Source organism: Hemiscyllium ocellatum, chromosome 31 (assembly GCF_020745735.1).
Source record: "Hemiscyllium ocellatum isolate sHemOce1 chromosome 31, sHemOce1.pat.X.cur, whole genome shotgun sequence".
Taxonomy (NCBI): domain Eukaryota; kingdom Metazoa; phylum Chordata; class Chondrichthyes; order Orectolobiformes; family Hemiscylliidae; genus Hemiscyllium; species Hemiscyllium ocellatum.
Window position 1 is genome coordinate 7,891,387 of NC_083431.1, and position 15,213 is coordinate 7,906,599.

Consider the following 15,213-nt stretch of genomic DNA (forward strand, 5'->3'; position numbering starts at 1 on the left):
CATTTGAAGGCATTGATCAGCATTACCTTTTTAGTTCGTCCCGAGGAAGTCTCAGTAATACTTCTCTACCCTAGCTACCACTCTATGAACTTTCAATAGCCGACAATGGGATGGTAGGCAGGCAGCTTTCAAATTCTCCTGCTGCAACATTAACAGCCAAACACATTGTCTAAGAAACCCCTGGTTGAAAACAGATCAAAATCTATGGTCCCTCCCTCACGTTAACCATCATTTACCCTGAAAGACTTGCTGGCACCAATTTCCAGCAACTCACCTCATTAAATGGTCAAACATCTGCCATCTGGTCAAACAGATTTCTTTCCCTCATATCTATAGAATCCTTTGATCAAGAATCAACCTGCAATTAACTACCAGGCCTGGTGTTTCAAACAAGCAACTGTTTGTTGGTCTGAGAGACGAGGCCCAGAAGGTTAAACAATGAACAAATTTGTTTTCAAAAAACAAACATTAGGCAGCTAATCACAATCCAAAGGTCACCTTTCAGATTTCAGCTCAATTTACAGCTCCACACAAACATTAAAAAAATATACAAATAAAAAATGAAAAATCAGCAAGGGTTCTAACACTACCTAAAATAGGGTCTTGAGTATTTATGTAGATTGTTTTAAAATCTTGTTGCATGCTAGAAACTAAATTAAACTTGATGTATTTTAAAAATGTCTTCTACCTCAAAGTGCATTAGCTTCAACAGCTTTTGTTAAATAAAAGCCTTGTCGATTCAACAAACAAATTTTTCCTATTACCAGGCAATCTCCAATAGTATCGTACATAGGGAGTCAAACACAGGTTGTTCGGCTATAAAGCAAGTTTGGTTAACACAAATTTGTTTAATGCGATTGACGAAATGGGGGCACTGTTTCTAAAGTCCAAACTATTTAACATGTGTTGGCTGTAATGCAATTACATCGTCAACACTTTAAGCGGAGTTTCTAAAGTGCAATTTTTCTATTATACGAAAATCACATTATAGAAGATCTACCTGCATCAATATACTCCCCAGGTCAAATGGAGTGAACAACAGAGGTGGTAATGAACTATGGCAATGAACTATGGCATACAGAATCAACTCCATTTCAGAGTAATTTTGTTTTCTACATTTCTCCTCAAAGCTATTGAGTCTGTAATGAAAACTACACAATTTTGTCATACTGTAATTAATAGTATTCTCCCAAGAAAAGACACAGCCATACCAAAACTTGCAGGGGGTACAATTAATGTCAAATTTACTGTAACACTTTCCACTATAAATAGGAACAGCAATTCCTAACTGTAACAAGTTGAAGGACAGACTGCAGATTTACAATGCAGTCTGCATTAAACTGCACAGAGTGCACAAACAACATGAAAATTTAAAAGGCAAAGAGACACCTATTTTTTCGTAAAAGAGAAAAACCTCTTGTTAGAAAAGAAGCAAATGTGTGCGTCAATAGGGGAAGAAATAACCCTGACTCAAGATCTGTCTTTGAGTACAACTCCCATATCTGAAGATTTTCTCCTAATACCTTCTACACTAAGTCACCATCTGCACATTAAAAAGTGCATGACTACAGCCACACAACAAATCAAATCAGAAAATAATTGATATAATTTTTATCCCCACCAGACCTTGATTACACCTTACAGAACTGAAACTTGAGGTTGCACTGAATATTGCACCAGTGGGTGGCATTACTTTTAACTCCCTCAGAAAATCAAAATAACTTGCCTCAAATGTACAAAATTATGGCTGCATATCTCCATATTACAGTTTTAGGTGATATGAGTGAGACAATTTAATTTAAAATTAACTTATAATTTTTTACAGATTTTAAGTCCCTCCTGCCAGATTTAATGTCCAAGGTTGAGAAGAAAAGCATATCTCATATTTATTCACTCGTAAGCTACAATCTTTTCTGTGGAAATCTTTTGCTCTCAATTAACCTAAGGAATAGAAAGTTAAGACTTGCAACTACCAAAGTTCTCACTAGATTGCATGGGGCCCATGCTTTTTCTATTCAAGCAGCATATTCCAATCCATTGTGGATGAAACAGTTCAATGCCCATTTATACACCAAACTCCCCTCGCAGCACCATCCCTGTTCATCCCAGCTGCAGTTATTAAATCTCCTCTCCCTACAGCTTCAGTTTCTGACCCTGTTCTGGTGAGAATAATATGGTTAGAATTTTAATGGTCAGAAGTAACCCCTCATCTTTCACAAGACTCAGACACTTTTTAAGGGAAAGGATGCAAATATATATCTATCATGTATTTTCTTTCCTCAAACATGAATATTAAATCCCTGAGGGGAGGCCTGGTATTTTTAAAAAGATACATTCAATTTGTCCACTCAAACAAACTCTTGGCCAACTTTAGTTCAGCTGCGTGAGTTTAGACCTTGCCATGTTTGAACAAATCTTCCTATTCCCAGGTATAATGTAGAGCAAAGGTAGAGGAAAAAGTGACAACAATATATGATAGGAATGTACAAATACTGTACACTTACAGCATCTTGGCAAATTGGTTTTCAAAAAAGGAATATTAAAAACTATTAGGTCAAGCTTCAAATTTCCAATCAAAAAACCTGTCTTGAATCAGTGAGAAGAAATAAAGCTGACTTTATTTTGTAGATTTAAAAATAAGTTGAGCAATATCAAAATGAAAAACAGCTCAAATTTTGAATTGCACTAAATTTAGAATAATAAAAATTGAAATATATAGCCAAGCTGAATGGAATTACAATTATTTACACAGTTTATAAACATCATGTTTATGCAAATCACTATTACTAACTTAATCCTCTTAATTACTTTTAATTATTTTTAAAAGTAAAAACATTTTTCCAGTTGCAGTTCCAGCCACTTAGCTGGTCCTATGATGGTGGAATTTTAAAAAGTTCTGAAAATTACACAGGGGAATTTTATGATCTTGTTTTGTGAAAGATGTCTTGGAGCATGATTGAAGTCTGTTTTTATGACTGGCCTTGGTCTTTAGAGGACCAACCATCTGGCAATTATAATGGAACACTGGAGCTTTTATTCTGCATCTAAATAAGAGTGAAAAGACTGGAATTGCTGCAAAGTCTGCTTAGTAGGAATTGTTAATTTTTTTTTTTAAATACACAATATCTCTTTAACACTGAACAAACTGGACTCAAAGTTAGGCATGCATCAGAGCAGTGGCCTCAGCATGACATGTAAGCACATGTGTGCATGCTGAGCACTCGAAGAAAAAAAGAAATAGAAGTAACTAACGCCTTGAATCTGCTCCATCATTCGGTAAGATCATTCTGTGCCCAATTCCATTATGCTGCTGATTCCCAAATTTCTACAGGCCAAATATCTCTCTATTAGTTTAACATCATCATTCCATTTCTCAGCCTTCTATAGTTAACTTGAATAAGATACAATGACAAATACTTGTTAGAGTGGAGGACTGGCTTGTGGCAAAATTGGAGAAGTCTGGTATGTCTCATTTACCAAATCATATCTTGCAGCTGATGTCCCAGACTCCTCCAATACAATTCCTGCTCTTGACCTCTCTCTACCAACAGAACAATCTCAAGTGATGACAGACAATGACATACATTTGGATGGCAATGGCTCAGAGTTCTCAAGGTCGATTCCAAACCTCATGCTATCTCATGGCATGCAGTGAAACATGGGCAAGGGAATCTCCTGTAAATTGCCATTTACTGCTCTCCCTCAGCTGATGGATTAGTGCCCCTCCATGCAACACTAGAAAGAAGCATTAAGGACACAGGTTGTACTGTGGGTTTCAATATCCAATACTCAGTGTAGCTTCGTATACTAAACTGGATAAACCCGGAATCCTGCGTCTGCCAGACAGGTCTGCAGTAGGTGGTGAGAGCCAGTGAGAGGGAGGAGAAAAACAGGAATACAAGCATGTTTAATAGGAGAAGCATATTATAGTGTAAATATGTTTTTTTTATCTTGAATTAGAATGGGAATAGGATTGTTTTGAAAGCAAAGACGGAGGAAGGAATTAATGTACTCTGAACAAGTTTCTGGAACTATGCTGATGAGTTATAGAGTCTTACAGCATAGAAAGAGGCCCTTTGGTCCAACCAGTCCACACTGACCATAATCCCCAACTAAACTTGTCCCATTTGCCTGCGCTTGGCCAATATCCCTCTAAACATTTGTTATTCATGTATTTATCTAAATGTCTATTAAATGTTTTAACTGTACCCACATCCACCACTTCATTTGGAAGTTCATTCCAAGCACAAACCACTGCAGAAAAATTGCCCCCATATCTTCTTAACTCTTTCTCCTACCACCTTAAAAATAGGCCCCGAGTCTAGAAATTCTCTATCCTAGAGAAAATACACCTGCCATGCACCTTATCTATCCCCCTCATGATTTTATAAGCCTCTATAAACTCAGCCTCCTATGTTCTAGTGAAAAAGGTCCCAGCTTGCCCAATCTCTCCTTATAACTCATTCCCAGCAATATCCTGATAAACCGCTTCTGAGCCCTTTCCAGTTTAATAATATCCTTCCTATAATAGGGTGACCGGAGCTGGACACAGCACTCTAGAAGAGGCCACATCACACCCTGTACAACCTCAACATAACGTCAGAACTCCTATTCTCAAAGGTCTGCACAATGAAGGCAAGTGTGCTAAACACCTTCTTAACCACACCTTCTTATGAGTTGTGTTATATTCATACTTTGCAAGCAATGGGTGAAGCAAAATGATAGCATGGTTCTGCAGCATGTGTGCAGAGCGAAATCTGACTATCAATGGGTAGCGGTTTATGCATTCGCCTGACAACAGCTCTTCGACTACCATAAGATTTAGGAGCAGAAGTAGGCAATTCAGGCCATTAAATGAGATTATGGCTTATCTGATATTTGTCTGCCTCCTGTCTTAACTCCATAATCCTTGATTCCCTTATTGATTAAAAAAATCTGTCGCTCTGTCTTAAGTACACCTAATGACCTCGCCTCAATAGCCCCCTGTGGTAAAGAATTCCACACTACCCTTGGAGCAAAACAAAAAAAAATCCTCATTTGGTACTAAATAGGTGATCCTTGCTCTGAGATTACACCTTTTTACAAGTTTAGAGGGACAATATCCTCTGCATCTACCCTGTCAAGTCCCCTCAGAATTTTGCATATTTCAACAAGGTGTCCCACTCAGTTTTCTACACCGAGTAGAAGAACAGTCCACCCAAACTCTTCATTAGAAAATCTCTCTATACTGGGATCAACATAGAGTCATAGAGACGTACAGCACAGAAACAGACCCTTCGGTCGACCAGATATCCCAACCTAATCTAGTCCCACCTACCAGCACCTGGCCCTTATCCCTCCAAACCCTTCCTATTCAAATACCTATACAGATGCCTTTTAAATGTTGCAATCGTACTAGCCTAACATAGTGAACATTTGCTGAACTGCTTCCAACACCAGTGTACCTTTCCTTAGATGGAGATGAAAACTGTTCATAATATTCCAGGTGATACATGATTAATGCTTCATTTCATTTCAGTTTTGTATCTTTTTATGATCCATCTCCTTTTAAATAAAAACCAAGTGAATTTGTCTTCCCTCTTACTAATTGAACTTGAAGGTTAGCTGTGATTCATGCATGAATCCCTCTCAAATCCCTCTGCATTGCAGTTTTCTACAGTCTTTTCTTATTTAAATAATATTCGGCTCCTCTGTTCTTCCTGCCAAATTATATAACCTCAACTTCCCACAGTATATTCCATCTGCCAAATGTTTGCCCAATCATAATTTGTCTATAACCCCTGTAAACTTCTGGTGTCATCCTCACCACTTGCATTCTCACCTGCTTTGCCATCATCCACAAACTTGGTTGAAATACATTCACTTCTGTCATCTAGCCATTAACATATTTCGTAAATAACTGTGACCCCAGTGCTAATGCCCTTCTGGCATTCCATTAGTTACAGGTTATCAATCTGTAACATGTGGTGACATTACTGAACATCGTTTGGAAATACTTATTGGTCCCTGGGCAGATCAACAGCTTATTAGATGTGAATGATACAGTGGCAGACATTTTCCAAACTGGAAGCAGCAAGACCTAGGGGTAGGGGTGAGTGTGTGTGTGTGTGTGTGTGTGTGTGTGTGTGTGTGTGTGTCTCTCAGTAAAAGTACCTGAAGAAAGTCTGTTATATTTTTCCACCAGCTAATGTAAGCTATCACCTTTAACTAGTAAGTAGAAGACTTTGTAATGAGTGTACCAATCACCCTGTGCTTTGGTCAAGTAAAAGAATCTGAAGAACAGAAATCAAAAAATAAAAGATGATTTTGAGAAGCAATAGGAACATCTCATGAAAAACGTTGGACTGATGTGACTGAACTTTGTTTCCCCAGTTCATTTCCCACACTGACATATTTGCTTATATGTGCGTATAGTTTTTAAAGGGGTCAAGGCTTTAATTGGTAGAGACATTTATTGGTATTCAAAGTTTGTGCGAAGATTTGTAGCTCGGGTGCTTGTTGTAGTGGTTCTGTTCGCCGAGCTGGAAGTTTTTGTTGCAAACGTTTCGTCCCCTGGCTAGGAGACATCATCAGTGCTGTGGAGCCTCCTGCGAAGCGCTTCTTTGATGTTTCTTCCGGTATTTATAGTGGTCTGTCCTTGCCGCTTCCGGGTGTCAGTTTCAGCTGTCCGCTGTAGTGATTGGTATATTGGGTCCAGGTCGATGTGTCTGTTGATGGAATTTGTGGATGAATGCCATGCCTCTAGGAATTCCCTGGCTGTTCTCTGTCTGGCTTGCCCTATGATAGTAGTGTTTTCCCAGTCGAATTCATGTTGCTTGTTGTCTGAGTGTGTGGCTACTAGGGATAGCTGGTCGTGTCGTTTCGTGGCTAGTTGGTGTTCATGTATGCGGATTGTTAGCTGTCTTCCTGTTTGTCCTATATAGTGTTTTGTGCAGTCCTTGCATGGTATTTTATAAACTACATTGGCCAGACTACTGCGACCCCTAGGACTCATAACGGCACACAAACCAACAGCCACGCTCAGACAACAACTTACTAGAACAAAGGAGCCAATACCCAACATGAGCAAAACTAATGTAGTTTATAAAATACCATGCAAGGACTGCACAAAACACTATATAGGACAAACAGGAAGACAGCTAACAATCCGCATACATGAACACCAACTAGCCACGAAACGACACGACCAGCTATCCCTAGTAGCCACACACTCAGACAACAAGCAACATGAATTCGACTGGGAAAACACTACTATCATAGGGCAAGCCAGACAGAGAACAGCCAGGGAATTCCTAGAGGCATGGCATTCATCCACAAATTCCATCAACAGACACATCGACCTGGACCCAATATACCAATCACTACAGCGGACAGCTGAAACTGACACCCGGAAGTGGCAAGGATAGACCACTATAAATGCCGGAAGAAACATCAAAGAAGCGCTTCGCAAGAGGCTCCACAGCACTGATGATGTCTCCTAGCCAGGGGACGAAACGTTTGCAACAAAAACTTCCAGCTCGGCGAACAGAACCACTACAACATTTATTGGTAATTCATATCATAACTGTTTACTTGTGGTTAGATTATATTTATCTGTAATAAATAGCATTCCTGGTTTAGTCCGTAAACCAAGATAATGTTTTTGTTAACCTCTGTTGATAAATTAGGAACTTTGATTAAGTCATAAAATTTTGTGAAAATCCCAGTTCTAGTGAGGTTGGAGAATCAACATTTTTTCAATGTGTCATACTAATAAACAGAGATAATTTTTTGTTATTATTTATTCACAGGATGAGGGAGTCACCAGCTGGTTCAGCATTAATTGCCCATCCCTATTTGCCAGAGGAGAAGTTAAAAGTCAACCACATTGCTATGGGTCTGGAGTCACATGTAGATCAGACCAGGTAAGAATGGCATATTTCCTTACTAAAGCATATTAGTGCATTAGATGGATTTTTCCTGATAATTGACAATAATTTCATGGTCATCAATAGACTCTTAATTCTAATTCTTTTTTGTTGAATTCAAATTACAATACCTACCATGGTAGGATTCAAACCTTGGCCCCCAGAACATTATCTAGGCCTCTGGATTAACAGTCCAGTCCAGTAACTAGACCATTGCCACCCCACTCCCCACCTCTAACAGTCACACAACTAGCTGATTAAAGTTCTGCAGTCCTTCCTTGCCAATTTGAGAATGGTGGAGGACAATTAAACAACTAACCAGACAAGGGGGCTTCACAAACATGATCATCTACACATCAGACCATTATCACCATCCCCTCAGTCTTAATCTACCAGTGCCTGTGGATGAGATGATTAGCCTTCAATAATAGTGGTCTTCCTGTCCACTGGGTACAACTTCAGAAATCTCCTCCGGTAATCATGGACTTCAGTTTTGCTAGGGGTCCTTGATTTCATGCTTGATCAAATGTCATCATAACATCAACAATGGTCATTCTTAACACAACTTTGGCATTCAATTATTTTGTCAATGTGTGGACCAAGGCTGAAATTAGGTGATCTTGGTGTAGCTCAAACTAAGCATTTTTGAATTGGTTATGGAAATAAGGTACAGGATTGGGTCTGGGTAGAATGCTCTTCAGAGGGATAATGTGGACTCAATGGGCCAATGACCTGCTTTCACACTGTAGGGATTCTATGATGTTCTATTCCCAACTCTTTAGACACTGAAGGTCTTTTTTTTCCTCACAAGATGGCGGTGCCAGCACAGTAGAGTTTGGATTCCCGAGCCCATCCACTCTCTCTCCTCTTCGTATTTTGACCTTTTCTTTTCTTGAGACTGGAGCATCGATAGCAAATCAGCAGCTGCAGTGTCAGCAGCATGAATTGAGACTTCCAGCAGCAGCAATAGTGCTTGGAATGGGGATTCCTGACGGCCAAAGACCAGGAGTGGAAATTCTGGGATGCAGTAGACCTGGAGCATGGACTCTTGGCGGGTGTTAGCAAACTGATAGCAGTTGCGGCACCATGGTCTCCTGGGGCATCAGCGTTATCATTGCTGTACCCAGAGCAGGTACTCCTTGATGTCCGGAACACCTTGCAGAAGCACTGCAGCAATGCTGGAGACCCATTTTGAATGGAAGATGGGCTGATTTAAGTGATTTTTAAAAATTATTTTTGTAACTCAAAGTGGTGCTAGATTGTGGCAACAAACACTTTTCACTATATTTTCCTTGACATCTGTGTCAACGTGCCGCAAGAAACTGATAAACTATAGTTAAATTCGGGCTTGGACTCACAAGTGGTAAGTGACATCTACATCACCAGAAGGAGAAAACCCAACCATCTCTCCTTGTTGTTCAATGGTGTACAACTGCTGAATTCCTGACCATTAACTCTCTGGGAGTTACCATTGACTTAAGGATTGGTTTCAGGAGCAAATGAAAACTGGCACTTTCAGAGCAAGTCAGTTCCTGACTCAAAATCTATCCATTATCTAAAGTGAACACCAAAGACTAAGTAACCCACTTGATTGACAACCCAGCCAAGACCTTAAACATGCACTTTCTCCATCAAAAAGTGCACAGTTGCAGCAATGTGTACCAATGACACAATGCACCAAAGAAACTGTCCAAGGCTTCTTCAACAGCGCTGTCAAAGTCCACAACCACTACCACCTGAAAGAACAAGTACAGCAGTTATGGGAACATCATCACCTACTCTTCTCATTGGCAATTAGGGACGAGCTGGTTACACCCATATCATATGAAAGAATAAATAAAAGACTAGTCTGAATTAAATTAGTTCTGAATTGTGTTTGGTTAAGGAAGAATGTTACTCAGAACACTACACCCTGCTCATCCTCAAATAATGACACAGTATCTTTTAAATGCATAAGATGAACAAGCTTAAGATGACATTATCTCATCCAGATGGAAAAAAGTTGGATCCAAACTTGATCCATGCCCTATGCAGGGATAACCAATCTCAGAGGGGTTGATGGCATTAAATCTCATTCATTTCAAACAAGAAAGGAAATCTAAACTTCAGCCAGAGTGCATGCTTTTATATTAATGGAAAATATTGTGTATGCTGGAAATGTGAAATAAAAGCGAAGTGCTGGAATTAATTAGCAAATCTGGCAGCATATTAGGAGAGAAAGAGTTAACATGTCGAGTCAAAAATTACACTTCTTCAAAACTGATACTTGCAGCATATTTCCAGCACTTTCAGAGTTCAAACATTCCTTGGTTGAGGGAACCATTCACAGGAATACCCTCAGTCGGAGCAGCCAGCGTGGTTAAATAGCTTGCCAACACCCACTATTAAATTCATACTTGAAGAATGTTCACTTAGAGTGTATTGGATACTGTTGCTATTGGTCAAGATGCAATTCACAACGAATAAGCTAATAATATTTCCCACCTCCCCACAACTCCACTTTCTTTTGTCTCAGTTTTTTCTCTAATCCCAAATCTTTTCTGGACCATCTCACCCAAATGGTCATTCTTTGTACTTAAATTTCGACAGTGTGCGCCAATTATGCACTACCAGAGAACAAATTTGATATCATTTTCAACAGTTTTAGACATGCAGATTTTTCGAGGAGAGTCTGCTGTACAACATGACAGGAGTCTAGCCGATCTCTCGTGCCTTGCAGCTCTTGAGCATGATATCAGCCGAGATCAAATAGTTAACGAAGGGAGAAAACTTAGAAACAAACAGTAGAAAATTGTAGAAACTTCCTAACAGTCCTTAAAATGTTAAATCATACTTCGCAGGAGACCAGTTGGCCCATCATACCTATTCAATTCTTTGAAAAGCCTTTCCACATTTTCCTCACTATCCTAGTTTTCCTCATAGCCCTTTGGGCACACCATCTTCTCCCTATCCAATTCAACCATGTACCGATTTTATGCTCCATTTTCCACTTCTGTCTCACATATGAATAATATTCAACCTACAGCCCACTCCACAGCATTTTGTTCGGCTCAATAGCTGTTTGACTGGTAGATGAATTTACAACTTATACAGTCAGAGTCATATACCATAGCAACAGATCTTTTGGTCAAACTCATCCACGTCAACCAGACAATCCAAGCTGACCTATTCCCATTTGGCAGAATTTGTCCCATATCCTTCTAAACCGTTCGTATTATTATACCCATCCAGATGCCTTTTAAATGTTAGAATTGTATCCACCTCCACCACTTCCTCTGGCAGCTCGTTCCATACACGCACCACGCTCTCCGTGTGGAAAAAGTTACCTCTCAGGTCCTTTTTAAATCTTTTACCTCTCACTTTAAACCTATGTTCTCTAGTTTTGGACTTCCCCATTCCAGGATAAAGACCTTGGCTATTCACCCTATCCATACCTCTCATGATTTCTGAACTTCGAGTTCATGCCTCCGTCTCCAACTCTTCAGGAAAAACAGCCACAGCCTATTCAGCCTCTCCCTACAGCTTAAACCCTCCAGTTCCAGCAACATCCTTGTAAATTTTTTCTGCATCTTCTCAAGTTTAATGACATCCTTCCTATAGAAGGGCAGCCAGAACTGTATGCAGTATTCTAAAGTGGCCTCACCAATGTTCATTCAAAAGCTTCCTACAACTAATAATGACATAACCTTACACGTAAAGGATACTGACCAAGGGGAAAAAAAAATGATGCAAGGCTTATTGTTTTTAGAATTTTTTCAGTTGAAGGTGAAGTTTCAAACACAAGTATTAGTAAAGGATTTTACAAGGAGCTGCTCATTCAATTACAGGACCTTCCTTTGCTGCTGCAAGGTTTATTGGGGAATCTATCAGCAGCAAATATGAGGGAGAGATTTTGTGTGACTGGAGGAATAACAAGCGGCCAGAGGCCTGGAGCTGTGAAGCTAAGTAATTGGGCCAGGTCTCCAATAGGCGGCTTTGGCTTTGGACAAGGTGACGAAGACGACAATTGCACCATGAGACAATGGCAATGAGAGTCAGATGGCAAAGGGAACTGCAAATTAGGCCATGACAGTGAGTGGCGTGAGGAAGACAGAAATGACAGTCTCACAACCTGGTTACTCCCACTATGTAATCTTTCATTTGTTTGTTAAATAGCCTTTTACCAAAGAGCATTTAAGTTTCTCCAGAAAGAAGAACCTGGCCACTTTCATTTCCATGCAAAATTCATGCTGGTGGAAATTCTGGAGCACCAAGCCTTAGGTTTCCTTAGACTTATGAGGGCAAAATAAGTCAGACAGATTTAGAAGGGTCAGGTAGGGATGGCATGTTGTAGGGGATCTACAGCAAAGAGTGACAATTAAAAGGGATCAGGCAGAAAGAGGTAAAGGGATAAGAGTGTGGGAGAAGAAAAGGGATTATTTGATTTGATTTATTATTGGCACATCCCTAAATCAGCAAAAAGCATTGTATTGCATGCAAACCAGACAAATCATTCATTGCATCAGTACATCAGGGTAATAGAACAGAATGCAGAATATAGTGGTAGAGCTACAGAGAAGGAGAGAGAAAGATCAACTCTAATATATGAGTGGTGCATTCATAAATCGGAAAACAGTGGGGAAGAAACTGTTCTTGAATCAGCTGGTACATGTTTCAAACTTTTATATCTTCTGCCCGATGGAAGAGGGCGGAGGAGAGTATAACCAGGATGGGAGGGGACTTTGATTATATTGGCTGCTTTCCCAAGTCAGCGAAAAGTGAGTGACTGGAAGGAAGATGGAGAGAAGGGAAGCAGGCTCAAAGAGAAGGAAACCTCAGGCTAAGAGTCAACTCACTTCTGACCACCAATTTCCTTCGAATTACACCAATGACTGCTCGGAGTGGCTACATGAGGCAGCAACCCATGGTCAACATTAACTAAACCTAACTCCTTAGCTCAACCCCAGTCACCAGTCCCTTCCCCAGTGATCATAATTGGGGCTCATCATTTTTCTCATTACCATTGTTTCTTAACCAAGAAAACTTTGGTTTCATTATTAAGCTTTACTGCTTGACACTTGAAAATTTGCATTTCTATCAATTTTTAAAAATTATTTTGAAGACATTCATGATTGTTGTGTCAATACACATATGCCCTTGGATACAGAAGCAGAATTAGACAATTCAGACCATCCAGTCTGCTCAGCCATTCAATCATAGCTAATGTATTCTTCAGTTCCATGCTCCCGTCTTTTCCCATAACTTTTGATCCACTTACTAATCCAAAACCTATCCATCGCTGTCTTAAAACATACTCAGTTACTTGGCTTCCACAGCCTTCTGTAGCAATGAGTTCTACCATCCTCTGGCTGAAGAAATTCCTCCTCACCCCAGTTCTAAAGGGTCATCCCTTCATTCGGAGGCATTCTGAAATTTGCTCACTGACACCACCACCTCCTGCAAAGGCATTAAATGTGCCCACTCCCTCGTGCCAAAAGGTTGGCTTCCTCTTCCTGCACAAATTCCTTTCAATGTTACTCTGGATCCCATCCAATTATCTTGACCTGAACAGCCTCCTGAACTGCACAAGTCTATCAGGCCCATTAATCAAAGACATATCTAATTACTTCCACTGTCCTGCTCTTTTCATATGTCTGCTCCCAAACCGCTATCCAATACCTTAATTCCATTCCACAACTTTGGATCCCCCCAACGCAATCTCTCATCCCCAATTTCATAATCCCTATTCCAACTTCTTATCCCAATCTCGTTCTCTTGTCGTATGCCCAGTCCCCTACCCAAATCATACCATTTTCTTTAAAGCAGTGTAATGTATTTTAATATTGCATACTGGTACAAAACACCAATAAAATTCACAAGTAAATTAGATGATGGAAATCTTACCCACATGCAGGCCTCCAGCCTGACTTTGGAAATAATGGCCCACAGTGAGATAGTCTCTTCCAACCTCTCATCTGGACAGATTATTTTATCTGGGTACGGAGGTTCCGGGAAATTCACAGAGTTACATTCATAAGCAGCCAATGTCACTGAAGCAATATGTGGACCCTGAAGACAATGTACAAAAAATAATGTTTAATTATGGAAGAATAGAACTTCTGTCATTTTCAAAACTTCAGAGCTACTAAACTGCATCATATCTTGCATTTAAGAAAACTGATTTTTTTAATATATAATAGTTAGACGTTTAAAAGGGATCTTTAAAATGCAACAAATGCATGAAGCTTATTTTGGGGCAAGTCTCTGACCTTATTAGGATTTATCATTGCAAGTCATATAGCAAGAGAATGAAGGAAGGGAAATTTAAAAGAAAAGAATGCCAACCAGCAATATGAAGAGAAAGCAATGTACGTGAAATCCCCTTACATTCATTCCTATTATTTAAAACTAGGTATATGATCTTTAATTCTAAGCACACACAAAGAATTCAGCAAACAAGCCTACACTCACTGCCAGCTTTTTTTCCAAGAGACGGCAGTGTGTTTTAGACAATAATCACTGTGCGAAATATAGAATCTTGATGAATTATTTTCTGCTTGGCTTGATATACTCAGTGCAAAGCTAAAAATGCTGTATTGAAGCTGCATAGTTGTGCAGGCCCTTCGAGATTCTGTGAAAACCAAATCGGCGTGCCTACGCATTGATTTCTGCTTTTGGAAGTCAATGCTGTACATGGATTTCTGATGTCCCTGCACAGAAAAAAGGAATTTGGGTGTATCGGTTACAAGCGAGTTGCAAAAATGGGGATCTCCCTCTGCCTTTCTTAGCGACTCATTAAATATTAAGCTGCAAATATTAAAAAGGCACTTCTTTATGGTTAATTTTGGAGGAGGCTGTAAAAAAGCCAAAGCAAATAAAATTCCACTTGTCCTACATCTCATAATATCTCAAGAATGTCCCAAATCAATGAATGATTTTTTTTTGAGAGAGTTTAATTCATCATTAGTCAAGTATGGTAGTTAAAATGGGACATGATCCACAAACAGTAAACTGAACAACTTGAAGGTAATTTGACAATATTAGCTAAAGGAGGAATGCTGGATCACTTGTGAAGAACAACCTTTGGTTTAAACAATGCTATAGTACCTTTTCTTTTCACTTAAATAAACAGCCAAAGCCTCACTATTCTGCATCCAAAAAATATGTACAGCACTATTCAGTCAAGTATGTCTGCTCAAGTTGTCAGATTTTGACTTGTACCCAGAAAACTTCTGACTCAGAAGAGTTGTGCACTTGGCAAAGCAACACAATCACTATATACTTGAGGGGATTGCACATGTGACTTGGGAGCAGGCGTATCTATTCA

The 15,213-nt window shown here is 39.6% G+C and overlaps 1 protein-coding gene and 1 long non-coding RNA gene across 5 annotated transcripts in view; one reads left to right on the forward strand and one right to left on the reverse strand.

Annotated features, from left to right (window-relative positions):
* LOC132830391 (uncharacterized) overlaps positions 1-15,213 on the forward strand; it is a 154,759-nt gene that overhangs the window by 110,016 nt on the left and 29,530 nt on the right. Inside the window, exons 4-5 of one of the 2 annotated variants that reach the window (XR_009646367.1) lie at positions 7,791-7,904; positions 8,719-8,807. This is a non-coding gene — a long non-coding RNA (uncharacterized LOC132830391). Of the gene's footprint in view, positions 1-7,790; positions 7,905-8,718; positions 8,808-15,213 lie in introns of those variants that run through there. The other variant, XR_009646368.1, reaches the window with a different exon arrangement.
* vmp1 (vacuole membrane protein 1) overlaps positions 1-15,213 on the reverse strand; it is a 192,067-nt gene that overhangs the window by 84,389 nt on the left and 92,465 nt on the right. For all 3 annotated transcript variants that reach the window (XM_060848047.1, XM_060848049.1, XM_060848048.1), the window contains one exon: positions 13,791-13,955. In XM_060848047.1, coding sequence (XP_060704030.1) covers positions 13,791-13,955 — 165 coding nt within the window. The remainder of the gene's footprint in view (positions 1-13,790; positions 13,956-15,213) is intronic.